Source organism: Oncorhynchus nerka, linkage group LG4 (genome assembly GCF_034236695.1).
Source record: "Oncorhynchus nerka isolate Pitt River linkage group LG4, Oner_Uvic_2.0, whole genome shotgun sequence".
Classification (NCBI taxonomy): domain Eukaryota; kingdom Metazoa; phylum Chordata; class Actinopteri; order Salmoniformes; family Salmonidae; genus Oncorhynchus; species Oncorhynchus nerka.
The window spans coordinates 66,855,863-66,880,847 of NC_088399.1; the positions used below are offsets into that span (position 1 = coordinate 66,855,863).

At 46.9% G+C, this 24,985-nt stretch overlaps 1 protein-coding gene and 1 long non-coding RNA gene across 2 annotated transcripts in view; one reads left to right on the forward strand and one right to left on the reverse strand.

Moving 5' to 3' along the window:
• LOC135571455 (uncharacterized) overlaps positions 1-24,985 on the forward strand; it is a 75,294-nt gene that overhangs the window by 37,627 nt on the left and 12,682 nt on the right. The window lies entirely within an intron of this gene.
• Positions 74-10,728, reverse strand: LOC115118239 (mucin-2-like). The gene is made up of 18 exons (XM_065017110.1): positions 9,266-10,728; positions 9,032-9,048; positions 8,624-8,820; positions 8,109-8,532; positions 7,208-7,550; positions 6,926-7,026; positions 6,296-6,627; positions 5,410-6,000; positions 4,846-5,272; positions 3,568-4,107; positions 3,401-3,466; positions 2,422-2,559; positions 1,552-1,668; positions 1,090-1,263; positions 731-823; positions 549-641; positions 342-458; positions 74-251 (listed from the first exon to the last, which is right to left on the reverse strand). Exons 1-18 carry the CDS (start codon positions 10,625-10,627, stop codon positions 74-76), a joined length of 5,310 nt encoding a protein of 1,769 aa, XP_064873182.1. The 5' UTR covers positions 10,628-10,728.

Here is a 24,985-nt window from a genome sequence, read left to right on the forward strand (position 1 = left end):
GGTTGTAGGAACAAGAGTTGTTGTTGTAGGAGCTGCAGTTGGGATTGGCATTGAAGGAGCTACAGTTGAGGAATTAGCTGCAGTTGTCGTTGGGACTGTTGTTCTTAAAGTCATTGGTGCTACAGTTGTTGTAGAAGGAGCTTCTGTTGTGGTTGCAGTAGGTGATGCAGTCGTAAATGTAGAAGCATTTGTTGTTGTAGGAGCTTCTGCAGTTGTAGTGATCGTGGGAGCTACAGTTGTTGAAGAAGAAGCTGCAATTGTGGGGTTCAAAGGTTCAACAGTAGTGACGTCTGAAGGAGCCTCAGTTGTGCTTGTCGTTGGAGTTAAAATGTTAGTAGGACCTGCAGTTGTGATTGACGTAGTAGGTGCTGCTGTTGTGTTTATGGAAGCATCTACAGTTGTTATTATAGGAGCTGCTGCAGTTGTGGTCGTGGGAGCAACAGTTGTTGAAGTAGAAGCTGCAATTGTGGGGGTCATAAGAGCTACAGTTGTGATTTCTGTAGGAGCTTCAGTTGTGATTGTCTTAGGAGTCAAAATGGTAGTAGGACCTGCAGTTGGGATTGATGTAGTAGGTGCTGCACTTGTGGTTGTGGAAACATCTGTAGTTGTTGTTGTAGGTGATGCTACAGTTGTAATTGAAGCTGCAATTGTGGGGGCATGAGAGCTACAGTTGTGATTTCTGTAGGAGCTTCAGTTGTGATTGTCTTAGGAGTCAAAATGGTAGTAGGACCTGCAGTTGGGATTGATGTAGTAGGTGCTGCACTTGTGGTTGTGGAAACATCTGTAGTTGTTGTTGTAGGTGATGCTACAGTTGTAATTGAAGCTGCAATTGTGGGGGCATGAGAGCTACAGTTGTGATTTCTGTAGGAGCTTCAGTTGTGATTGTCTTAGGAGTCAAAATGGTAGTAGGACCTGCAGTTGTGATTGATGTAGTAGGTGCTGCACCTGTGGTTGTGGAAGCATCTGCAGTTGTTGTTGTAGGTGATGCTACAGTTGATGTTGCAATTGTGGGGGGCATAGGAGCTACAGTTGTGATGTCTGTTGGAGCTTCAGTTGAGGTTGTCGTTGGAGTTAAATTGGTAGTAGGACCTGCAGTTAAGATTGACATTGTAGGAGCTACAGTTGTTGTAGTGGTTGTCGAAGGAGGTAAAATGGTAGTAGGACCTGCAGTTGTGAATAAAGTAGTTGGTGCTGAAGTTGTAGAGGTCGAAGGAGCAAGAGTTGTTGTTGTAGGAGCTGTAGTTGGGATTGGCATTGAAGGAGCTACAGTTGAGGAATTAGCTGCAGTTGTCGTTGGGACTGTTGTTCCTAAAGTCATTGGTGCTACATTTGTTGTAGAAGGAGCTTCTGTTGTGGTTGCAGTCAGGGATGCAATAGTAAATGTAGAAGCAGCTGCAGTTGTTGTTGTAGGACCTTCTGCAGTTGTAGTGGTCGTGGGAGCTACAGTTGTTGAAGAAGAAGCTGCAATTGTGGGGTTCAAAGGAGGAACAGTAGTGACGTCTGAAGGAGCCTCAGTTGTGCTTGTTGTTGGAGTTAAAATGTTAGTAGGACCTGCAGTTGTGATTGACGTAGTAGGTGCTGCTGTTGTGTTTATGGAAGCATCTACAGTTGTGGTTATAGGAGCTGCTGCAGTTGTGGTCGTGGGAGCAACAGTTGTTGAAGTAGAAGCTGCAATTGTGGGGGGCATAGGAGCTACAGTTGTGATGTCTGTTGGAGCTTCAGTTGTGGTTGTCGTTGGAGTTAAAATGGTAGTTGGACCTGCAGTTGTGAATGACGTAGTGGGTTCTGAAGTTGTAGAGGTTATAGGAGCAAGAGTTGGTGTTGTAGGAGCTGCAGTTGTGATTGGCATTGAAGGAGCTACAGTTGAGGTATTAGCTGCAGTTGTCGTAGGGACTGTTGTTGCTGATGTCGTTGGTGCTACAGTTTTTGTAGAGAGAGCTTCAGTTGTGGTTGAAGTAGGGGATGCATTAGTAGTTGTGGAAGCAGCTACAGTTGTTGTTGTAGGGGCTTCTGCAGTTGTAGTGGTCGTGGTAGCTACAGTTGTTGAAGTGGAAACTGCAATTGTGGGGGTCATAAGAGCTACAGTTGTGATTTCTGTAGGACCTGCAGTTGTGACTGACGTAGTAGGTGCTGCTGTTGTGTTTATGGAAGCAGCTACAGTTGTTGTTATAGGAGCTGATGCAGTTTTAGTGGTCGTGGGAGCTACAGTTGTTGAAGAAGAATCTGCAAGTGTGGGGTTCAAAGGAGCTACAGTAGTGACGTCTGAAGGAGCCTCAGTTGTTGTTATAGGAGATGTTGTGGTCGTGGGAGCAACAGTTGTTGAAGTAGAAGCTGCAATTGTGGGGGTCATAAGAGCTACAGTTGTGATGTCTATAGGAGCTTCAGTTGTGGTTGTCGTTGAAGTTAAATTGGTCGTAGGACTTGCAGTTGAGATTGACATTGTAGGAGCTACAGTTGTTGTAGTGGATGTTGTTGTGGTTGTCGTAGGTGATACAGTTGTGGTTGTCGAAGGAGGTAAAATGGTAGAAGGACCTGCAGTTGTGAATGACGTAGTGGGTGCTGAAGTTGTAGAGGTTGTAGGATTAAGAGTTGTTGTTGTAGGAGCTGCAGTTGTGATTGGCATTGAAGGAGCTACAGTTGTTGTAGATGGAGCTTCAGTTGTGGTTGCAGGAGGGGATGCAGTAGTAGTTGTAGAAGCAGCTACAGTTGTTGTTGTAGGAGCTGTTGTAGTGATAGTGGAGCTACAGTTGTTGAAGTAGAAGCGGCAATTGTGGGGTTCAAAGGAGTGACGTCTGAAGGACGTGAGTAGTGACGTCTGAAGGAGCTTCAGTTGTGCTTGTCGTAGGAGGTAAAATGGTAATAGGAACTGGAGTTGTAATTGACGTAGTATGTGCTACAGTTGTGGAATCAGCAACAGTTGTTTTTATAGGAGCTACAGTTGTAGTAGAAGCTGCAATTGTGGGGGTCATAGGAGCAACAGTTGCGATTTCTATAATAGCTTCATTTGTAGTTGTCGTATGAGTTATAATGGAAATAGGACCTGCAGTTGAGATTGACTCAGTAGGTGCTGCAGTTTCAGTGGTCATCGGAGCTACGGTTGTGATTTCTGTAGGAGCTTCAGCTGTGGTTGTCGTAGCAGTTAAAGTGGTGGTAGGACCTGCAGCTGTGATTGACGTAGTTGGTGATGAGGTTGTAGAGATTGTAGGAACTACAGTTGTTGTAGGAGGAGCGTCAGTTTTGGTTGTCGTAGAAGTTAAAATGGTACTAGGACCTTCAGTTAATATTGACGTAGTGGGTGCTGTAGTGGTGGTAGGAGCTACAGTTATTGTAGTATCTGCTGTTGTGGTTTCTGGAGGAGCTACAGTTGTGGTTGTCGTAGCAGTTAAAATGGTAGTAGGACCTGCAGTTATGATTGACATAGTAGGTTCTGTAGTGGTTGTAGGAGCTACAGTTGTTGTAGTCGAAGCTGCAATTGTGGGTGTGATATGAGTTACAGTTGTGATTTCTGCTTCATTTGTAGTTGTCAATGGAGTTAAAATGGTAGTAGATCCTGCAGTTTTGATTGACGTAGTAGTTGCTGTCGTAGTTGTTGGAGCTACAGGCGTTGTAGAAGCTGCTGTTGTGGTTTCTCTAGGAGCTACATTTGTGTTTGGCGTTGGATTTAAAATGGTAGTAGGACCTGCAGTTGTGATTGGCGTTGTAGGAGCTGGAGTTGTCATTGGCGATGTTGTTGTGGTTGTTGTAGGTGCTACAGCTGTAGAAGGAGCTTCAGTAGTGGTTGGAGTAGGGAATGCAGTAGTGGTTGTGGAATCAGCTATAGTTGTTGTAGTAGGAGCTGCAGTTGTGTTTGTCGTAGGAGGTAAAATGGTAGTTGTGACTGGCGTTGTAGGAGTTGCATTTGTTGTAGTAGGAGCTGCAGTTGTCAAAGGGGATGTTGTCGTAGATGCTGTAGTTGTTGTAGGAGAAGCTTCAGATGTGGTTGCAGTAGGGGTGGCAGTAGTGCTTGTGAAAGCAGCTGCAGTTGTTGTTGTAGGTGCTGCTATAGTTGTAGTGCCCGTAGGAGCTACAGTTGTTGTAGTAGGAGCTGCAGTTGTCGTAGGGGATGTTGTGTTTATTGTAGAAGGATCTTCATTTCTGGTTGCAGTAGGGTCTGCAGTAGTTGTTGTGGAAGCAGATGTGATTCGCATTGTTGGAGCTGCAGTTGTCGACGAAGATGTTGTAGGTGCTATAGTGGTTGTAGAAGAAGCATCAGTTGTGGTTTCAGTAGGGGATGCAGTAGTACTTGTGGAAGCTGCTTCAGTTGTTGTAGGAACTGCTGCAGTTGTTGTGGCTGTAGCGGCTACAGTTGCTGTTGGTGCAACAGTTGTGGTTGTCATAGGAGTTAAAATGGTAGTAGGACCTTCAGTTGTGATTGGCGTTGTTGGAGCTACAGTTGTCGAAGGGGTGATTGTTGTGGTTGTCGTAGGTGCTATAGTTGTTTTTGAAGAAGCTTCAGTTGTGGTTCCAGTAAGGGCTGCAGTAGTTGTTGTAGAAGAAGCTTCAGTTGTGGTTGCAGTCAGGGCTGCAGTAGTGGTTGTGGAAGAAGCTGCAGTCGTAGTTGCAGTAGGTAATGCAGTAGTGGTTGTGGAAGCACCTACAGTTGTGGTAGTAGGAGCTGCATTTGTCGAAGGGGATGTTGTCGAATCTGCTATAGTTGTTGTAGAAGAAGCTTCAGTTGAGGTTGCAGCAGGGTCTGCAGTAGTGCTTGTGGAAGCAGCTTCAGTTGTTGTTGTAAGAGCTGCTGCTGTTGAAGTGGCCGTGGGAGCTCCGGTGGTTGTAGTAGGAGCTGCAGTTGTCGTAGGGAATGTTGTTGTGGTAGTCGTAGTTTCTACAGTTGTTGTAGAAGAAGCTTCTGTTGTGGTTGCAGTAGGGGCTGCAGTACTGCTTGTGGAAGCAGCTTCAGTTGTTGTTGTTGGAGCTGCTGCTGTTGTAGTGGCCGTAGGAGCTCCGGTGGTTGTAGTAGGAGCTGCAGTTGTCGTAGGAGATGTTGTTGTGGTTGTCGTAGGTTCTACAGTTGTTGTTGTGGTTGCTGTAGGTGCTACAGTTGTGGTTGTCGTAGGAGTTAAAATGGTAGTAGGACCTTCGGTTGTGATTGGCGTTGTTGGAGCTACAGTTGTCGAAGGGGTGATTGATGTGGTTGTCGTAGGTGCTATAGTTGTTGTAGAAGAAGCTTCCGTTGTGGTTGCAGTAAGGGCTGCAGTAGTGGTTGTGGAAGAAGCTTCAGTTGCAGCTGGAGTAGGTAATGCAGTAGTGGTTGTGGAAGCAGCTACAGTTGTTGTAGTAGGAGCTGCGGTTGTGGTTGTCGTAGGAGTTAAACTATTAGTTGGACCTGCAGATGTGATTCGCATTGTTGGAGCTGCAGTTGTCACGAAGATGTTGTAGGTGCTATAGTGGTTGTAGAAGAAGCATCAGTTGTGGTTTCAGTAGGGGATGCAGTAGTGCTTGTGGAAGCTGCTTCAGTTGTTGTTGTAGGAACTGCTGCAGTTGTTGTGGTTGTAGTAGGAGCTGCAGTTGTCGTAGGGGATGTTGTTGTGGTTATTGTAGAAGGATCTTCATTTCTAGTTGCAGTAGGGGCTGCTGTAGTGGTTGAGGAAGCAGCTACAGTTGTTGTTGTTTGAGCTGCTGCAAATGTAGCGGTTGTATCGGCTACAGTTGCTGTTGGTGCCACAGTTGTGGTTGACGTAGGAGTTAAAATGGTAGTAGGACCTTCGGTTGCGATTGGCGTTGTTGGAGCTACAGTTGTCGAAGGGGAGATTGTTGTGGTTGTCGTGGGTGCTACAGTTGTTTTTGAAGAAGCTTCAGTTGTGGTTCCAGTAAGGGCTGCAGTAGTTGTTGTAGAAGAAGCTTCAGTTGTGGTTGCAGTCAGGGCTGCAGTAGTGGTTGTGGAAGAAGCTGCAGTCGTGGTTGCAGTAGTTAATGCAGTAGTGGTTGTGGAAGCACCTACAGTTGTGGTAGTAGGAGCTGCATTTGTCGAAGGGGATGTTGTCGAATCTGCTATAGTTGTTGTAGAAGAAGCTTCAGTTGTGGTTGCAGCAGGGTCTGCAGTAGTGCTTGTGGAAGCAGCTTCAGTTGTTGTTGTAAGAGCTGCTGCTGTTGAAGTGGCCGTAGGAGCTCCGGTGGTTGTAGTAGGAGCTGCAGTTGTTGTTGTGGAAGTCGTAGTTTCTACAGTTGTTGTAGAAGAAGATTCTGTTGTGGTTGCAGTAAGGGCTGCAGTAGTGCTTGTGGAAGCAGCTTCAGTTGTTGTTGTAAGAGCTGCTGCTGTTGAAGTGGCTGTGGGAGCTCCGGTGGTTGTAGTAGGAGCTGCAGTTGTCGTAGGGGATGTTGTTGTGGTAGTCGTAGTTTCTACAGTTGTTGTAGCAGGAGCTTCTGTTGTGGTTGCTGTAGGAGCTACATTCGTGTTGGTCGTAGGACTTACAATGGTAGTAGGTCCTGCAGTTTTGATTGTCGATGTAGGAGCTACAGTTGTTGAAAAAGATGTTGTCGTAGCTGCTACAGTTGTTGTTGTGGCTGCTGTAGGTGCTACAGTTGTGGTTTTCGTAGGAGTTAAAATAGTAGTAGGACCTTCGGTTGCGATTGGCGTTGTTGGAGCTACAGTTGTCGAAGAGGAGATTGTTGTGGTTGTCGTAGGTGCTATAGTTGTTTTTGAAGAAGCTTCAGTTGTGGTTCCAGTAAGGGCTGCAGTAGTTTTTGTAGAAGAAGCTTCAGTTGTGGTTGCAGTAAGGGCTGCAGTAGTGGTTGTGGAAGAAGCTGCAGTCGTGGTTGCAGTAGGTAATGCAGTAGTGGTTGTGGAAGCAGCTACAGTTGTGGTAGTAGGACCTGCAGTTGTCGAAGGGGATGTTGTCGAATCTGCTATAGTTTTTGTAGAAGAAGCTTCAGTTGTGGTTGCAGCAGGGTCTGCAGTAGTGCTTGTGGAAGCAGCTTCAGTTGTTGTTGTAAGAGCTGCTGCTGTTGAAGTGGCCGTGGGAGCTCCGGTGGTTGTAGTAGGAGCTGCAGTTGTCGTAGGGAATGCGTTGTTGTGGTAGTCGTAGTTTCTACAGTTGTTGTAGAAGAAGCTTCTGTTGTGGTTGCAGTAGGGGCTGCAGTACTGCTTGTGGAAGCAGCTTCAGTTGTTGTTGTTGGAGCTGCTGCTGTTGTAGTTAGGAGCTCCGGTGGTTGTAGTAGGAGCTGCAGTTGTCGTAGGAGATGTTGTTGTGGTTGTCGTAGGTTCTACAGTTGTTGTTGTGGTTGCTGTAGGTGCTACAGTTGTGGTTGTCGTAGGAGTTAAAATGGTAGTAGGACCTTCGGTTGTGATTGGCGTTGTTGGAGCTACAGTTGTCGAAGGGGTGATTGATGTGGTTGTCGTAGGTGCTATAGTTGTTGTAGAAGAAGCTTCCGTTGTGGTTGCAGTAAGGGCTGCAGTAGTGGTTGTGGAAGAAGCTTCAGTTGCAGTTGGAGTAGGTAATGCAGTAGTGGTTGTGGAAGCAGCTACAGTTGTTGTAGTAGGAGCTGCGGTTGTGGTTGTCGTAGGAGTTAAACTATTAGTTGGACCTGCAGATGTGATTCGCATTGTTGGAGCTGCAGTTGTCGACGAAGATGTTGTAGGTGCTATAGTGGTTGTAGAAGAAGCATAAGTTGTGGTTTCAGTAGGGGATGCAGTAGTGCTTGTGGAAGCTGCTTCAGTTGTTGTTGTAGGAACTGCTGCAGTTGTTGTGGTTGTAGTAGGAGCTGCAGTTGTCGTAGGGGATGTTGTTGCGGTTATTGTAGAAGGATCTTCATTTCTAGTTGCAGTAGGGGCTGCTGTAGTGGTTGAGGAAGCAGCTACAGTTGTTGTTGTTTGAGCTGCTGCAAATGTAGCGGTTGTATCGGCTACAGTTGCTGTTGGTGCCACAGTTGTGGTTGACGTAGGAGTTAAAATGGTAGTAGGACCTTCGGTTGCGATTGGCGTTGTTGGAGCTACAGTTGTCGAAGGGGAGATTGTTGTGGTTGTCGTGGGTGCTACAGTTGTTTTTGAAGAAGCTTCAGTTGTGGTTCCAGTAAGGGCTGCAGTAGTTGTTGTAGAAGAAGCTTCAGTTGTGGTTGCAGTCAGGGCTGCAGTAGTGGTTGTGGAAGAAGCTGCAGTCGTGGTTGCAGTAGGTAATGCAGTAGTGGTTGTGGAAGCACCTGTGGTAGTAGGAGCTGCATTTGTCGAAGGGGATGTTGTCGAATCTGCTATAGTTGTTGTAGAAGAAGCTTCAGTTGTGGTTGCAGCAGGGTCTGCAGTAGTGCTTGTGGAAGCAGCTTCAGTTGTTGTTGTAAGAGCTGCTGCTGCTGAAGTGGCCGTAGGAGCTCCGGTGGTTGTAGTAGGAGCTGCAGTTGTTGTTGTGGAAGTCGTAGTTTCTACAGTTGTTGTAGAAGAAGATTCTGTTGTGGTTGCAGTAGGGGCTACAGTAGTGCTTGTGGAAGCATCTTCAGTTGTTGTTGTAAGAGCTGCTGCTGTTGAAGTGGCTGTGGGAGTTCCGGTGGTTGTAGTAGGAGCTGCAGTTGTCGTAGGGGATGTTGTTGTGGTAGTCGTAGTTTCTACAGTTGTTGTAGCAGAAGCTTCTGTTGTGGTTGCTGTAGGAGCTACATTCGTGTTGGTCGTAGGACTTACAATGGTAGTAGGTCCTGCAGTTTTGATTGTCGATGTAGGAGCTACAGTTGTTGAAAAAGATGTTGTCGTAGCTGCTACAGTTGTTGTTGTGGCTGCTGTAGGTGCTACAGTTGTGGTTTTCGTAGGAGTTAAAATAGTAGTAGGACCTTCGGTTGCGATTGGCGTTGTTGGAGCTACAGTTGTCGAAGAGGAGATTGTTGTGGTTGTCGTAGGTGCTATAGTTGTTTTAGAAGAAGCTTCAGTTGTGGTTCCAGTAAGGGCTGCAGTAGTTTTTGTAGAAGAAGCTTCAGTTGTGGTTGCAGTAAGGGCTGCAGTAGTGGTTGTGGAATAAGCTGCAGTCGTGGTTGCAGTAGGTAATGCAGTAGTGGTTGTGGAAGCAGCTACAGTTGTGGTAGTAGGACCTGCAGTTGTCGAAGGGGATGTTGTCGAATCTGCTATAGTTTTTGTAGAAGAAGCTTCAGTTGTGGTTGCAGCAGGGTCTGCAGTAGTGCTTGTGGAAGCAGCTTCAGTTGTTGTTGTAAGAGCTGCTGCTGTTGAAGTGGCCGTGGGAGCTCCGGTGGTTGTAGTAGGAGCTGCAGTTGTCGTAGGGAATGTTGTTGTGGTAGTCGTAGTTTCTACAGTTGTTGTAGAAGAAGCTTCTGTTGTGGTTGCAGTAGGGGCTGCAGTACTGCTTGTGGAAGCAGCTTCAGTTGTTGTTGTTGGAGCTGCTGCTGTTGTAGTGGCCGTAGGAGCTCCGGTGGTTGTAGTAGGAGCTGCAGTTGTCGTAGGAGATGTTGTTGTGGTTGTCGTAGGTTCTACAGTTGTTGTTGTGGTTGCTGTAGGTGCTACAGTTGTGGTTGTCGTAGGAGTTAAAATGGTAGTAGGACCTTCGGTTGTGATTGGCGTTGTTGGAGCTACAGTTGTCGAAGGGGTGATTGATGTGGTTGTCGTAGGTGCTATAGTTGTTGTAGAAGAAGCTTCCGTTGTGGTTGCAGTAAGGGCTGCAGTAGTGGTTGTGGAAGAAGCTTCAGTTGCAGTTGGAGTAGGTAATGCAGTAGTGGTTGTGGAAGCAGCTACAGTTGTTGTAGTAGGAGCTGCGGTTGTGGTTGTCGTAGGAGTTAAACTATTAGTTGGACCTGCAGATGTGATTCGCATTGTTGGAGCTGCAGTTGTCGACGAAGATGTTGTAGGTGCTATAGTGGTTGTAGAAGAAGCATCAGTTGTGGTTTCAGTAGGGGATGCAGTAGTGCTTGTGGAAGCTGCTTCAGTTGTTGTTGTAGGAACTGCTGCAGTTGTTGTGGTTGTAGTAGGAGCTGCAGTTGTCGTAGGGGATGTTGTTGTGGTTATTGTAGAAGGATCTTCATTTCTAGTTGCAGTAGGGGCTGCTGTAGTGGTTGAGGAAGCAGCTACAGTTGTTGTTGTTTGAGCTGCTGCAAATGTAGCGGTTGTATCGGCTACAGTTGCTGTTGGTGCCACAGTTGTGGTTGACGTAGGAGTTAAAATGGTAGTAGGACCTTCGGTTGCGATTGGCGTTGTTGGAGCAACAGTTGTCGAAGGGGAGATTGTTGTGGTTGTCGTAGGTGCTATAGTTGTTTTTGAAGAAGCTTCAGTTGTGGTTCCAGTAAGGGCTGCAGTAGTTGTTGTAGAAGAAGCTTCAGTTGTGGTTGCAGTCAGGGCTGCAGTAGTGGTTGTGGAAGAAGCTGCAGTCGTGGTTGCAGTAGGTAATGCAGTAGTGGTTGTGGAAGCACCTACAGTTGTGGTAGTAGGAGCTGCATTTGTCGAAGGGGATGTTGTCGAATCTGCTATAGTTGTTGTAGAAGAAGCTTCAGTTGTGGTTGCAGCAGGGTCTGCAGTAGTGCTTGTGGAAGCAGCTTCAGTTGTTGTTGGAGTAGGTAATGCAGTAGTGGTTGTGGAAGCAGCTACAGTTGTTGTAGTAGGAGCTGCGGTTGTGGTTGTCGTAGGAGTTAAACTATTATTTGGACCTGCAGATGTGATTCGCATTGTTGGAGCTGCAGTTGTCGACGAAGATGTTGTAGGTGCTATAGTGGTTGTAGAAGAAGCATCAGTTGTGGTTTCAGTAGGGGATGCAGTAGTGCTTGTGGAAGCTGCTTCAGTTGTTGTTGTAGGAACTGCTGCAGTTGTTGTGGTTGTAGTAGGAGCTGCAGTTGTCGTAGGGGATGTTGTTGTGGTTATTGTAGAAGGATCTTCATTTCTAGTTGCAGTAGGGGATGCTGTAGTGGTTGAGGAAGCAGCTACAGTTGTTGTTGTTTGAGCTGCTGCAAATGTAGCGGTTGTATCGGCTACAGTTGCTGTTGGTGCCACAGTTGTGGTTGACGTAGGAGTTAAAATGGTAGTAGGACCTTCGGTTGCGATTGGCGTTGTTGGAGCTACAGTTGTCGAAGGGGAGATTGTTGTGGTTTGTCGTAGGTGCTATAGTTGTTTTTGAAGAAGCTTCAGTTGTGGTTCCAGTAAGGGCTGCAGTAGTGGTTGTGGAAGAAGCTGCAGTCGTGGTTGCAGTAGGTAATGCAGTAGTGGTTGTGGAAGCACCTACAGTTGTGGTAGTAGGAGCTGCATTTGTCGAAGGGGATGTTGTCGAATCTGCTATAGTTGTTGTAGAAGAAGCTTCAGTTGTGGTTGCAGCAGGGTCTGCAGTAGTGCTTGTGGAAGCAGCTTCAGTTGTTGTTGTAAGAGCTGCTGCTGCTGAAGTGGCCGTAGGAGCTCCGGTGGTTGTAGTAGGAGCTGCAGTTGTTGTTGTGGAAGTCGTAGTTTCTACAGTTGTTGTAGAAGAAGATTCTGTTGTGGTTGCAGTAGGGGCTGCAGTAGTGCTTGTGGAAGCAGCTTCAGTTGTTGTTGTAAGAGCTGCTGCTGTTGAAGTGGCTGTGGGAGCTCCGGTGGTTGTAGTAGGAGCTGCAGTTGTCGTAGGGGATGTTGTTGTGGTAGTCGTAGTTTCTACAGTTGTTGTAGCAGAAGCTTCTGTTGTGGTTGCTGTAGGAGCTACATTCGTGTTGGTCGTAGGACTTACAATGGTAGTAGGTCCTGCAGTTTTGATTGTCGATGTAGGAGCTACAGTTGTTGAAAAGATGTTGTCGTAGCTGCTACAGTTGTTGTTGTGGCTGCTGTAGGTGCTACAGTTGTGGTTTTCGTAGGAGTTAAAATAGTAGTAGGACCTTCGGTTGCGATTGGCGTTGTTGGAGCTACAGTTGTCGAAGAGGAGATTGTTGTGGTTGTCGTAGGTGCTATAGTTGTTTTTGAAGAAGCTTCAGTTGTGGTTCCAGTAAGGGCTGCAGTAGTTTTTGTAGAAGAAGCTTCAGTTGTGGTTGCAGTAAGGGCTGCAGTAGTGGTTGTGGAATAAGCTGCAGTCGTGGTTGCAGTAGGTAATGCAGTAGTGGTTGTGGAAGCAGCTACAGTTGTGGTAGTAGGACCTGCAGTTGTCGAAGGGGATGTTGTCGAATCTGCTATAGTTTTTGCAGAAGAAGCTTCAGTTGTGGTTGCAGCAGGGTCTGCAGTAGTGCTTGGTTGGAAGCAGCTTCAGTTGTTGTTTGTAAGAGCTGCTGTTGAAGTGGCCGTGGGAGCTCCGGTGGTTGTAGTAGGAGCTGCAGTTGTCGTAGGGAATGTTGTTGTGGTAGTCGTAGTTTCTACAGTTGTTGTAGAAGAAGCTTCTGTTGTGGTTGCAGTAGGGGCTGCAGTACTGCTTTGGAAGCAGCTTCAGTTGTTGTTGCTGGAGCTGCTGCTGTTGTAGTGGCCGTGGGAGCTCCGGTGGTTGTAGTAGGAGCTGCAGTTGTCGTAGGGAATGTTGTTGTGGTAGTCGTAGGTTCTACAGTTGTTGTTGTGGTTGCTGTTGGTGCTACAGTTGTGGTTGTCGTAGGAGTTAAAATGGTAGTAGGACCTTCGGTTGTGATTGGCGTTGTTGGAGCTACAGTTGTCGAAGGGGTGATTGATGTGGTTGTCGTAGGTGCTATAGTTGTTGTAGAAGAAGCTTCCGTTGTGGTTGCAGTAAGGGCTGCAGTAGTGGTTGTGGAAGAAGCTTCAGTTGCAGTTGGAGTAGGTAATGCAGTAGTGGTTGTGGAAGCAGCTACAGTTGTTGTAGTAGGAGCTGCGGTTGTGGTTGTCGTAGGAGTTAAACTATTAGTTGGACCTGCAGATGTGATTCGCATTGTTGGAGCTGCAGTTGTCGACGAAGATGTTGTAGGTGCTATAGTGGTTGTAGAAGAAGCATCAGTTGTGGTTTCAGTAGGGGATGCAGTAGTGCTTGTGGAAGCTGCTTCAGTTGTTGTTGTAGGAACTGCTGCAGTTGTTGTGGTTGTAGTAGGAGCTGCAGTTGTCGTAGGGGATGTTGTTGTGGTTATTGTAGAAGGATCTTCATTTCTAGTTGCAGTAGGGGCTGCTGTAGTGGTTGAGGAAGCAGCTACAGTTGTTGTTGTTTGAGCTGCTGCAAATGTAGCGGTTTGTATCGGCTACAGTTGCTGTTGGTGCCACAGTTGTGGTTGACGTAGGAGTTAAAATGGTAGTAGGACCTTCGGTTGATTGGCGTTGTTGGAGCTACAGTTGTCGAAGGGGAGATTGTTGTGGTTGTCGTAGGTGCTATAGTTGTTTTTGAAGAAGCTTCAGTTGTGGTTGCAGTCAGGGCTGCAGTAGTGGTTGTGGAAGAAGCTGCAGTCGTGGTTGCAGTAGGTAATGCAGTAGTGGTTGTGGAAGCACCTACAGTTGTGGTAGTAGGAGCTGCATTTGTCGAAGGGATGTTGTCGAATCTGCTATAGTTGTTGTAGAAGAAGCTTCAGTTGTGGTTGCAGCAGGGTCTGCAGTAGTGCTTGTGGAAGCAGCTTCAGTTGTTGTTGAGTAGGTAATGCAGTAGTGGTTGTGGAAGCAGCTACAGTTGTTGTAGTAGGAGCTGCGGTTGTGGTTGTCGTAGGAGTTAAACTATTATTTGGACCTGCAGATGTGATTCGCATTGTTGGAGCTGCAGTTGTCGACGAAGATGTTGTAGGTGCTATAGTGGTTGTAGAAGAAGCATCAGTTGTGGTTTCAGTAGGGGATGCAGTAGTGCTTGTGGAAGCTGCTTCAGTTGTTGTTGTAGGAACTGCTGCAGTTGTTGTGGTTGTAGTAGGAGCTGCAGTTGTCGTAGGGGATGTTGTTGTGGTTATTGTAGAAGGATCTTCATTTCTAGTTGCAGTAGGGGATGCTGTAGTGGTTGAGGAAGCAGCTACAGTTGTTGTTGTTTGAGCTGCTGCAAATGTAGCGGTTGTATCGGCTACAGTTGCTGTTGGTGCCACAGTTGTGGTTGACGTAGGAGTTAAAATGGTAGTAGGACCTTCGGTTGCGATTGGCGTTGTTGGAGCTACAGTTGTCGAAGGGGAGATTGTTGTGGTTGTCGTAGGTGCTATAGTTGTTTTTGAAGAAGCTTCAGTTGTGGTTCCAGTAAGGGCTGCAGTAGTGGTTGTGGAAGAAGCTGCAGTCGTGGTTGCAGTAGGTAATGCAGTAGTGGTTGTGGAAGCACCTACAGTTGTGGTAGTAGGAGCTGCATTTGTCGAAGGGGATGTTGTCGAATCTGCTATAGTTGTTGTAGAAGAAGCTTCAGTTGTGGTTGCAGCAGGGTCTGCAGTAGTGCTTGTGGAAGCAGCTTCAGTTGTTGTTGTAAGAGCTGCTGCTGCTGAAGTGGCCGTAGGAGCTCCGGTGGTTGTAGTAGGAGCTGCAGTTGTTGTTGTGGAAGTCGTAGTTTCTACAGTTGTTGTAGAAGAAGATTCTGTTGTGGTTGCAGTAGGGGCTGCAGTAGTGCTTGTGGAAGCAGCTTCAGTTGTTGTTGTAAGAGCTGCTGCTGTTGAAGTGGCTGTGGGAGCTCCGGTGGTTGTAGTAGGAGCTGCAGTTGTCGTAGGGGATGTTGTTGTGGTAGTCGTAGTTTCTACAGTTGTTGTAGCAGAAGCTTCTGTTGTGGTTGCTGTAGGAGCTACATTCGTGTTGGTCGTAGGACTTACAATGGTAGTAGGTCCTGCAGTTTTGATTGTCGATGTAAGAGCTACAGTTGTTGAAAAAGATGTTGTCGTAGCTGCTACAGTTGTTGTTGTGGCTGCTGTAGGTGCTACAGTTGTGGTTTTCGTAGGAGTTAAAATAGTAGTAGGACCTTCGGTTGCGATTGGCGTTGTTGGAGGTACAGTTGTCGAAGAGGAGATTGTTGTGGTTGTCGTAGGTGCTATAGTTGTTTTTGAAGAAGCTTCAGTTGTGGTTCCAGTAAGGGCTGCAGTAGTTTTTGTAGAAGAAGCTTCAGTTGTGGTTGCAGTAAGGGCTGCAGTAGTGGTTGTGGAAGAAGCTTCAGTTGCAGTTGGAGTAGGTAATGCAGTAGTGGTTGTGGAAGCAGCTACAGTTGTTGTAGTAGGAGCTGCGGTTGTGGTTGTCGTAGGAGTTAAACTATTAGTTGGACCTGCAGATGTGATTCGCATTGTTGGAGCTGCAGTTGTCGACGAAGATGTTGTAGGTGCTATAGTGGTTGTAGAAGAAGCATCAGTTGTGGTTTCAGTAGGGGATGCAGTAGTGCTTGTGGAAGCTGCTTCAGTTGTTGTTGTAGGAACTGCTGCAGTTGTTGTGGTTGTAGTAGGAGCTGCAGTTGTCGTAGGGGATGTTGTTGTGGTTATTGTAGAAGGATCTTCATTTCTAGTTGCAGTAGGGGATGCTGTAGTGGTTGAGGAAGCAGCTACAGTTGTTGTTGTTTGAGCTGCTGCAAATGTAGCGGTTGTATCGGCTACAGTTGCTGTTGGTGCCACAGTTGTGGTTGACGTAGGAGTTAAAATGGTAGTAGGACCTTCGGTTGCGATTGGCGTTGTTGGAGCTACAGTTGTCGAAGGAGATTGTTGTGGTTGTCGTAGGTGCTATAGTTGTTTTTGAAGAAGCTTCAGTTGTGGTTCCAGTAAGGGCTGCAGTAGTGGTTGTGGAAGAAGCTGCAGTCGTGGTTGCAGTAGGTAATGCAGTAGTGGTTGTGGAAGCACCTACAGTTGTGGTAGTAGGAGCTGCATTTGTCAAAGGGGATGTTGTCGAATCTGCTATAGTTGTTGTAGAAGAAGCTTCAGTTGTGGTTGCAGCAGGGTCTGCAGTAGTGCTTGTGGAAGCAGCTTCAGTTGTTGTTGTAAGAGCTGCTGCTGCTGAAGTGGCCGTAGGAGCTCCGGTGGTTGTAGTAGGAGCTGCAGTTGTTGTTGTGGAAGTCGTAGTTTCTACAGTTGTTGTAGAAGAAGATTCTGTTGTGGTTGCAGTAGGGGCTGCAGTAGTGCTTGTGGAAGCAGCTTCAGTTGTTGTTGTAAGAGCTGCTGCTGTTGAAGTGGCTGTGGGAGCTCCGGTGGTTGTAGTAGGAGCTGCTGTTGTCGTAGGGGATGTTGTTGTGGTAGTCGTAGTTTCTACAGTTGTTGTAGCAGAAGCTTCTGTTGTGGTTGCTGTAGGAGCTACATTCGTGTTGGTCGTAGGACTTACAATGGTAGTAGGTCCTGCAGTTTTGATTGTCGATGTAAGAGCTACAGTTGTTGAAAAAGATGTTGTCGTAGCTGCTACAGTTGTTGTGGCTGCTGTAGGTGCTACAGTTGTGGTTTTCGTAGGAGTTAAAATAGTAGTAGGACCTTCGGTTGCGATTGGCGTTGTTGGAGCTACAGTTGTCGAAGAGGAGATTGTTGTGGTTGTCGTAGGTGCTATAGTTGTTTTTGAAGAAGCTTCAGTTGTGGTTCCAGTAAGGGCTGCAGTAGTTTTTGTAGAAGAAGCTTCAGTTGTGGTTGCAGTAAGGGCTGCAGTAGTGGTTGTGGAAGAAGCTTCAGTTGCAGTTGGGGTAGGTAATGCAGTAGTGGTTGTGGAAGCAGCTACAGTTGTTGTAGTAGGAGCTGCAGTTGTCGTAGGGAATGTTGTTGTGGTAGTCGTAGGTTCTACAGTTGTTGTTGTGGTTGCTGTTGGTGCTACAGTTGTGGTTGTCGTAGGAGTTAAAATGGTAGTAGGACCTTCGGTTGTGATTGGCGTTGTTGGAGCTACAGTTGTCGAAGCGGAGATTGTTGTGGTTGTCGTAGGTGTTATAGTTGTTTTAGAAGAAGCTTCAGTTGTGGTTCCAGTAAGGGCTGCAGTAGTGATTGTGGAAGAAGCTGCAGTCGTGGTTGCAGTAGGTAATGCAGTAGTGGTTGTGGAAGCAGCTACAGTTGTTGTGGTTATTGTAGAAGGATCTTCATTTCTAGTTGCAGTTGGGGCTGCTGTAGTGGTTGAGGTAGCAGCTACAGTTGTTGTTGGAGCTGCTGCAGTTGTAGTGGCCGTAGGAGCTAAGGTAGTTGTAGTAGGAGCTGCAGTTGTCATAGGGGATGTTGTTGTGGTAGTCGTAGTTTCTACAGTTGTTGTAGAAGAAGCTTCTGTTGTGGTTGTAGTAGGAGCTGCACTTGTTCTTGTGGAAGAAGCTACAGTTGGAGTTGTAGGAGCTGTGGTTGTCGTAGTAGCTGCATCATTTGTGGTGGTCGCAGGATCTACCATTTTTGTCGTAGTAGAAGCTGTAGTTGTTGCCATAGGTGGTATTGTTGCGCTTGTTGTAGATGTTATAGAAGCTGCAGTGGTTGTCGTTGCAGCTGCTGTTGTGCTTGCTATTGTAGCTAACGTTGTTGTTGTATGAGCTAGAGTTGTTGTTGCCATAGGGGCTGCAGTAGTGGTTGTGGATGCAGCTACAGTTGGTGCTGCTGCAGTTGTAGTGGTCTTTGGAGCTCCAGTTGTTGTACTAGCTGCTGTTGTGGTTGCTGTAGCAGCTACATTTGTGTTTGTCGTAGGACTTACAATGGCCGTGGGTCCTGCAGCTTTGATTGGCGTTGTAGGAGCTCCAGTTGTTGGAGCTGCAGTTGTCGAAAAGGATGTTGTTGTGGTTGTCATAGGTTCTACAGTTGTTGTTGTAGTTGCTGTAGGTGCTCCAGTTGTGGTTGTCGTAGGAGTTAAAATGGTAGTAGGACCTTCGGTTGTGATTGGCGTTGTTGGAGCTACAGTTGTCGAAGGGGAGATTGTTGTGGTTGTCGTAGGTGCTATAGTTGTTTTAGAAGAAGCTTCAGTTGTGGTTGCAGTAAGGGCTGCAGTAGTGGTTGTGGAAGAAGCTGCAGTCGTGGTTGCAGTAGGTAATGCAGTAGTGGTTGTGGAAGCAGCTACAGTTGTTGTGGTTATTGTAGAAGGATCTTCATTTCTAGTTGCAGTTGGGGCTGCTGTAGTGGTTGAGGTAGCAGCTACAGTTGTTGTTGGAGCTGCTGCAGTTGTATTGGCCGTAGGAGCTAAGGTAGTTGTAGTAGGAGCTGCAGTTGTCGTAGGGGATGTTGTTGTGGTAGTCGTAGTTTCTACAGTTGTTGTAGAAGAAGCTTCTGTTGTGGTTGTAGTAGGAGCTGCACTTGTTCTTGTGGAAGAAGCTACAGTTGGAGTTGTAGGAGCTGTGGTTGTCGTAGTAGCTGCATCATTTGTGGTGGTCGCAGGATCTACCATTTTTGTCGTAGTAGAAGCTGTAGTTGTTGCCGTAGGTGGTATTGTTGCGCCTGTTGTAGATGTTATAGAAGCTGCAGTGGTTGTCGTTGCTGTTGTGCTTGCTATTGTAGCTAACGTTGTTGTTGTATGAGCTAGAGTTGTTGTTGCCATAGGGGCTGCAGTAGTGGTTGTGGATGCAGCTACAGTTGGTGCTGCTGCAGTTGTAGTGGTCTTTGGAGCTCCAGTTGTTGTACTAGCTGCTGTTGTGGTTGCTGTAGCAGCTACATTTGTGTTTGTCGTAGAACTTACAATGGCAGTGGGTCCTGCAGTTTTGATTGGCGTTGTAGGAGCTACAGTTGTTGGAGCTGCAGTTGTCGAAAAGGTTGTTGTTGTGGTTGTCATAGGTTCTACAGTTGTTGTTGTGGTTGCTGTAGTTGCTCCAGTTGTGGTTGTCGTAGGAGTTAAAATGGTAGTAGGACCTTCGGTTGTGATTGGCGTTGTTGGAGCTACAGTTGTCGAAGGGGAGATTGTTGTGGTTGTCGTAGGTGCTACAGTTGTTGGAGCTGATGTTGTCGAAAAATATGTTGTCGTAGGTGCTACAGTTGTTGTTGTGGCTGCTGTAGGTGCTACAGTTGTGGTTGTCGCAGGAGGTAAAATGGTAGTAGGACCTTCGGTTGTGATTGGCGTTGTTGGAGCTACAGTTGTCGAAGGGGATGTTGTCGTAGGTGCTATAGTTGTTGTAGAATAAGCTTCAGATGTGGTTGCAGTAAGGCCTGCAGTAGTGCTTGTGGAAGCAGCTTCAGTTGTTGTTGTAAGAGCTGCTGCTGTTGTAGTGGCCTTAGGAGCTCCGGTGGTTGTAGTAGGAGCTGCAGTTGTCGTAGGGGATGTTGTTGTGGTTATTGTAGAAGGATCTTCATTTCTAGTTGCAGTTGGGGCTGCTGTAGTGGTTGAGGAAGCAGCTACAGTTGTTGTTGGAGCTGTTAAAATGGTAGTAGGACCTTCGGTGTGTGGCTGTTGCAGTTGTAGTGGCCGTAGGAGCTAAGGTAGTTGTAGTAGGAGCTGCAGTTGTCGTAGGGGATGTTGTTGTTGTAGTCGTAGTTTCTACAGTTGTTGTAGAAGAAGCGTCTGTTGTGGTTGTAGTAGGAGCTGCACTTGTTCTTGTGGAAGAAGCTACAGTTGAGTTGGAGTGTGTAGTAGCTGCATAATTTGTGGTGGTCGCAGGATCTACCATTTTTTGTCGTAGTAGAAGCTGTAGTTGTTGCCATAGGTGGTATTGTTGCGCTTGTTGTAGATGTTATAGAAGCTGCAGTGGTTGTCGTTGCAGCTGCTGTTGTGCTTGCTATTGTAGCTAACGTTGTTGTTGTATGAGCTAGAGTTGTTGTTGCCATAGCTAGGGGCTGCAGTAGTGGTTGTGGATGCAGCTACAGTTGGTGCTGCTGCAGTTGTAGTGGTCTTTGGAGCTCCAGTTGTTGTACTAGCTGCTGTTGTGGTTGCTGTAGCAGCTACATTTGTGTTTGTCGTAGGACTTACAATGGCAGTGGGTCCTGCAGTTTTGATTGGCGTTGTAGGAGCTACAGTTGTTGGAGCTGCAGTTGTCGAAAAGGATGTTGTTGTGGTTGTCATAGGTTCTACAGTTGTTGTTGTGGTTGCTGTAGGTGCTCCAGTTGTGGTTGTCGTAGGAGTTAAAATGGTAGTAGGACCTTCGGTTGTGATTGGCGTTGTTGGAGCTACAGTTGTCGAAGGGGAGATTGTTGTGGTTGTCGTAGGTGCTACAGTTGTTGGAGCTGATGTTGTCGAAAAATATGTTGTCGTAGGTGCTACAGTTGTTGTTGTGGCTGCTGTAGGTGCTACAGTGTGGTTGTCAGGAGTTAAAATGGTAGTAGGACCTTCGGTTGTGATTGGCGTTGTTGGAGCTACAGTTGTCGAAGGGGATGTTGTTGTAGGTGCTATAGTTGTTGTAGAATAAGCTTCAGATGTGGTTGCAGTAAGGCCTGCAGTAGTGCTTAGGAAGCAGCCAGTTGTTGCTGCAGCAGCTTCAGCTTGTGTTGTAGTGGCCGTAGGAGCTCCGGTGGTTGTAGTAGGAGCTGCAGTAGGGGATGTTGTTGTGGTTATTGTAGAAGGATCTTCATTTCTAGTTGCAGTTGGGGCTGCTGTAGTGGTTGAGGAAGCAGCTACAGTTGTTGTTGGAGCTGCTGCAGTTGTAGTGGCCGTAGGAGCTACGGTAGTTGTAGTAGGAGCTGCAGTTGTCGTAGGGGATGTTGTTGTGGTAGTCGTAGTTTCTACAGTTGTTGTAGAAGAAGCGTCTGTTGTGATTGTAGTAGGAGCTGCACTTGTTCTTGTGGAAGAAGCTACAGTTGGAGTTGTAGTAGCTGCATAATTTGTGGTGGTCGCAGGATCTACCATTTTTGTCGTAGTAGAAGCTGTAGTTGTTGCCATAGGTGGTATTGTTGCGCTTGTTGTAGATGTTATAGAAGCTGCAGTGGTTGTCGTTGCAGCTGCTGTTGTGCTTGCTATTGTAGCTAACGTTGTTGTTGTATGAGCTAGAGTTGTTGTTGCCATAGGGGCTGCAGTAGTGGTTGTGGATGCAGCTACAGTTGGTGCTGCTGCAGTTGTAGTGGTCGTTGGAGCTCCAGTTGTTGTACTAGCTGCTGTTGTGGTTGCTGTAGCAGCTACATTTGTGTTTGTCGTAGGACTTACAATGGCAGTGGGTCCTGCAGTTTTGATTGGCGTTGTAGGAGCTACAGTTGTTGGAGCTGCAGTTGTCGAAAAGGATGTTGTTGTGGTTGTCATAGGTTCTACAGTTGTTGTTGTGGTTGCTGTAGGTCCTCCAGTTGTGGTTGTCGTAGGAGTTAAAATGGTAGTAGGACCTTCGGTTGTGATTGGCGTTGTTGGAGCTACAGTTGTCGAAGGGGAGATTGTTGTGGTTGTCGTAGGTGCTACAGTTGTTGGAGCTGCAGTTGTCGAAAAAGATGTTGTCGTAGGTGCTACAGTTGTTGTTGTGGCTGCTGTAGGTGCTACAGTTGTGGTTGTCGCAGGAGTTAGAATGGTAGTAGGACCTTCGGTTGTGATTGGCGTTGTTGGAGCTACAGTTGTCGAAGCGGAGATTGTTGTGGTTGTTGTAGGTGCCATAGTTGTTTTAGAAGAAGCTTTAGTTGTGGTTCCAGTAAGGGCTGCAGTAGGTGTTGTAGAAGAAGCTTCAGTTGTGGTTGCAGTAAGGGCTGCAGTAGTGGTTGTGGAAGAAGCTGCAGTCGTGGTTGCAGTTGGGGCTGCTGTAGTGGTTGAGGTAGCAGCTACAGTTGTTGTTGGAGCTGCTGCAGTTGTAGTGGCCGTAGGAGCTACGGTAGTTGTAGTAGGAGCTGCAGTTGTCGTAGGGGAGATTGTTGTGGTTGTCGTAGGTGCTATAGGTGTTGGAGCTACAGTTGTTGGAGCAGCAGTTGTCGAAAATGATGTTGTCGTAGGTGCTACAGTTGTGGTTGTCGCAGGAGTTAAAATGGTAGTAGGACCTTCGGTTGTGATTGGCGTTATTGGAGCTACAGTTGTCGAAGGGTATGTTGTCGTAGGTGCTATAGTTGTTGTAGAAGAAGCTTCAGATGTGGTTGCAGTAAGGCCTGCAGTAGTGCTTGTGGAAGCAGCTTCAGTTGTTGTTGTAAGAGCTGCTGCTGTTGTAGTGGTCGTAGGAGCTCCGGTGGTTGTAGTAGGAGCTGCAGTTGTCGTAGGGGATGTTGTTGTGGTTATTGTAGAAGGATCTTCATTTCTAGTTGCAGTTGGGGCTGCTGTAGTGGTTGAGGTAGCAGCTACAGTTGTTGTTGGAGCTGCTGTAGGTGCTACAGTTGTGGTTGTCGTAGGAGTTAAAATGGTAGTAGGACCTTCGGTTGTGATTGGCGTTATTGGAGCTACAGTTGTCGAAGGGAGTAGGTGCTATAGTTGTTGTAGAAGAAGCTTCAGATGTGGTTGCAGTAAGGCCTGCTGTAGTGCTTGTGGAAGCAGCTTCAGTTGTTGTTGTAAGAGCTGCTGCTGTTGTAGTGGTCGTAGGAGCTCCGGTGGTTGTAGTAGGAGCTGCAGTTGTCGTAGGGGATGTTGTTGTGGTTATTGTAGAAGGATCTTCATTTCTAGTTGCAGTAGGGGCTGCTGTAGTGGTTGAGGAAGAAGCTACAGTTGTTGTTGGAGCTGCTGCAGTTGTAGTGGGCGTAGGAGCTACGGTAGTTGTAGTAGGAGCTGCAGTTGTCGTAGGGGATGTTGTTGTGGTAGTCGTAGTTTCTACAGTTGTTGTAGAAGAATGTTGTAGTAGGACACTTGTTCTTGTGGAAGAAGCTACAGTTGGAGTTGTAGGAGCTGTGGTTGTCGTAGTAGCTGCATCATTTGTGGTGGTGCAAGATCTACCATTTTTGTCTAGAAGCTGTAGTTGTTGCCGAGGTGGTATTGTTGCGCTTGTTGTAGATGTTATAGAAGCTGCAGTGGTTGTTGTAGCAGCTGCTGTTGTGCTTGCTATTGTAGCTAAAGTTGTTGTATGAGCTAGAGTTGTTGTTGCCATAGGGGCTGCTGTAGTGGTTGTGGATGCAGCTACAGTTGGTGCTGCTGCAGTTGTAGTGATCGTGGGAGCTACATTTGTTGTACTAGCTGCTGTTGTGGTTGCTGTAGGAGCTACATTTGTGGTTGTCGTAGGACTTACTATGGTAAGGTCCCAGTTGTGATTGCTGTAGGAGTACAGGTGTTGTAGTTGCAAGTTGTCGAAAAGGATGTTGTTGTGGTTGACATAGGTTCTCAGTTGTTGTTGTGGTTGCTGTAGGTGCTCCAGTTGTGGTTGTCCTAGGAGTTAAAATGGTAGTAGGCTCGGTTGTGATTGGCGTTGTTGGAGCTACAGTTGTCGAAGGGGAGGTAGGTGCTACAGTTGTTTTAGAAGAAGCTTCAGTTGTGGTTCCAGTAAGGGCTGCAGTAGTTGTTGTAGAAGAAGCTTCAGTTGTGGTTGCAGTAAGGGCTGCAGTAGTGGTTGCAGTAGGTAATGCAGTAGTGGTTGTGGAAGCAGCTACAGTTGTTGTGGTTATTGTAGAAGGATCTTCATTTCTAGTTGCAGTTGGGTCTGCTGTAGTGGTTGACGTAGCAGCTACAGTTGTTGTTGAAGCTGCTGCAGTTGTAGTGGCCATAGGAGCTACGGTAGTTGTAGTAGGAGCTGCAGTTGTCGTAGGGGATGTTGTTGTGGTTGTCGTATGAGTTAAAATGGTAGTAGGACCTTCGGTTGTGATTGGCGTTATTGGAGCTACAGTTGTCGAAGGGGATGTTGTCGTAGGTGCTATAGTTGTTGTAGAAGAAGCTTGAGATGTGGTTGCAGTAAGGCCTGCAGTAGTGCTTGTGGAAGCAGCTTCAGTTGTTGTTGTAAGAGCTGCTGCTGTTGTAGTGGCCGTAGGAGCTCCGGTGGTTGTAGTAGGAGCTGCAGTTGTCGTAGGGGATGTTGTTGTGGTTATTGTAGAAGGATCTTCATTTCTAGTTGCAGTTGGGGCTGCTGTAGTGGTTGAGGTAGCAGCTACAGTTGTTGTTGGAGCTGCTGTAGGTGCTACAGTTGTGGTTGTCGTAGGAGTTAAAATGGTAGTAGGACCTTCGGTTGTGATTGGCGTTATTGGAGCTACAGTTGTCGAAGGGGATGTTGTCGTAGGTGCTATAGTTGTTGTAGAAGAAGCTTCAGATGTGGTTGCAATAAGGCCTGCAGTAGTGCTTGTGGAAGCAGCTTCAGTTGTTGTTGTAAGAGCTGCTGCTGTTGTAGTGGTCGTAGGAGCTCCGGTGGTTGTAGTAGGAGCTGCAGTTGTCGTAGGGGATGTTGTTGTGGTTATTGTAGAAGGATCTTCATTTCTAGTTGCAGTAGGGGCTGCTGTAGTGGTTGAGGAAGAAGCTACAGTTGTTGTTGGAGCTGCTGCAGTTGTAGTGGCCGTAGGAGCTACGGTAGTTGTAGTAGGAGCTGCAGTTGTCGTAGGGGATATTGTTGTGGTAGTCGTAGTTTCTACAGTTGTTGTAGAAGAAGCTTCTGCTGTGGTTGTAGTAGGAGCTGCACTTGTTCTTGTGGAAGAAGCTACAGTTGGAGTTGTAGGAGCTGTGGTTGTCGTAGTAGCTGCATCATTTGTGGTGGTCGCAAGATCTACCATTTTTGTCGTAGTAGAAGCTGTAGTTGTTGCCGTAGGTGGTATTGTTGCGCTTGTTGTAGATGTTATAGAAGCTGCAGTGGTTATTGTAGCAGCTGCTGTTGTGCTTGCTATTGTAGCTAAAGTTGTTGTATGAGCTAGAGTTGTTGTTGCCATAGGGGCTGCTGTAGTGGTTGTGGATGCAGCTACAGTTGGTGCTGCTGCAGTTGTAGTGATCGTGGGAGCTACATTTGTTGTACTAGCTGCTGTTGTGGTTACTGTAGGAGCTACATTTGTGGTTGTCGTAGGACTTACTATGGTAGTAGGTCCTGCAGTTGTGATTGGCGCTGTAGGAGCTACAGGTGTTGTAGTTGCAGCTTTAGTTGTCGAAAAGGATGTTGTTGTGGTTGACATAGGTTCTACAGTTGTTGTTGTGGTTGCCGTAGGTGCTACAGTTGTTGTTGTGGTTGCTGTAGGTGCTACAGTTGTGGTTGTCCTAGGAGTTAAAATGGTAGTAGCAGCTTCAGTTGTGATTGGCGTTGTTGGAGCTACAGTTGTCGAAGGGGAGATTTTTGTGGTTGTTTTAGGTGCTATAGTTGTTGTAGAAGAAGCTGAAGTTGTGGTTGTCTTGGGAACTACTCTTATTGTTGTAGGAGCTACAGTTTTGGTTGTCGTAGTAGTTGCTGGAGTTGTGGTGGTTGGAACTTTAGTTGTTTTAGTTACTGCAGATCTGGTTGTCGTAGTAGCTGCTTTAGTTGTGCTGGTAAAATGAGCTCCATGTTTTTTACAATGAATTGTGGTTGTGGTATGGGCCGCTTTT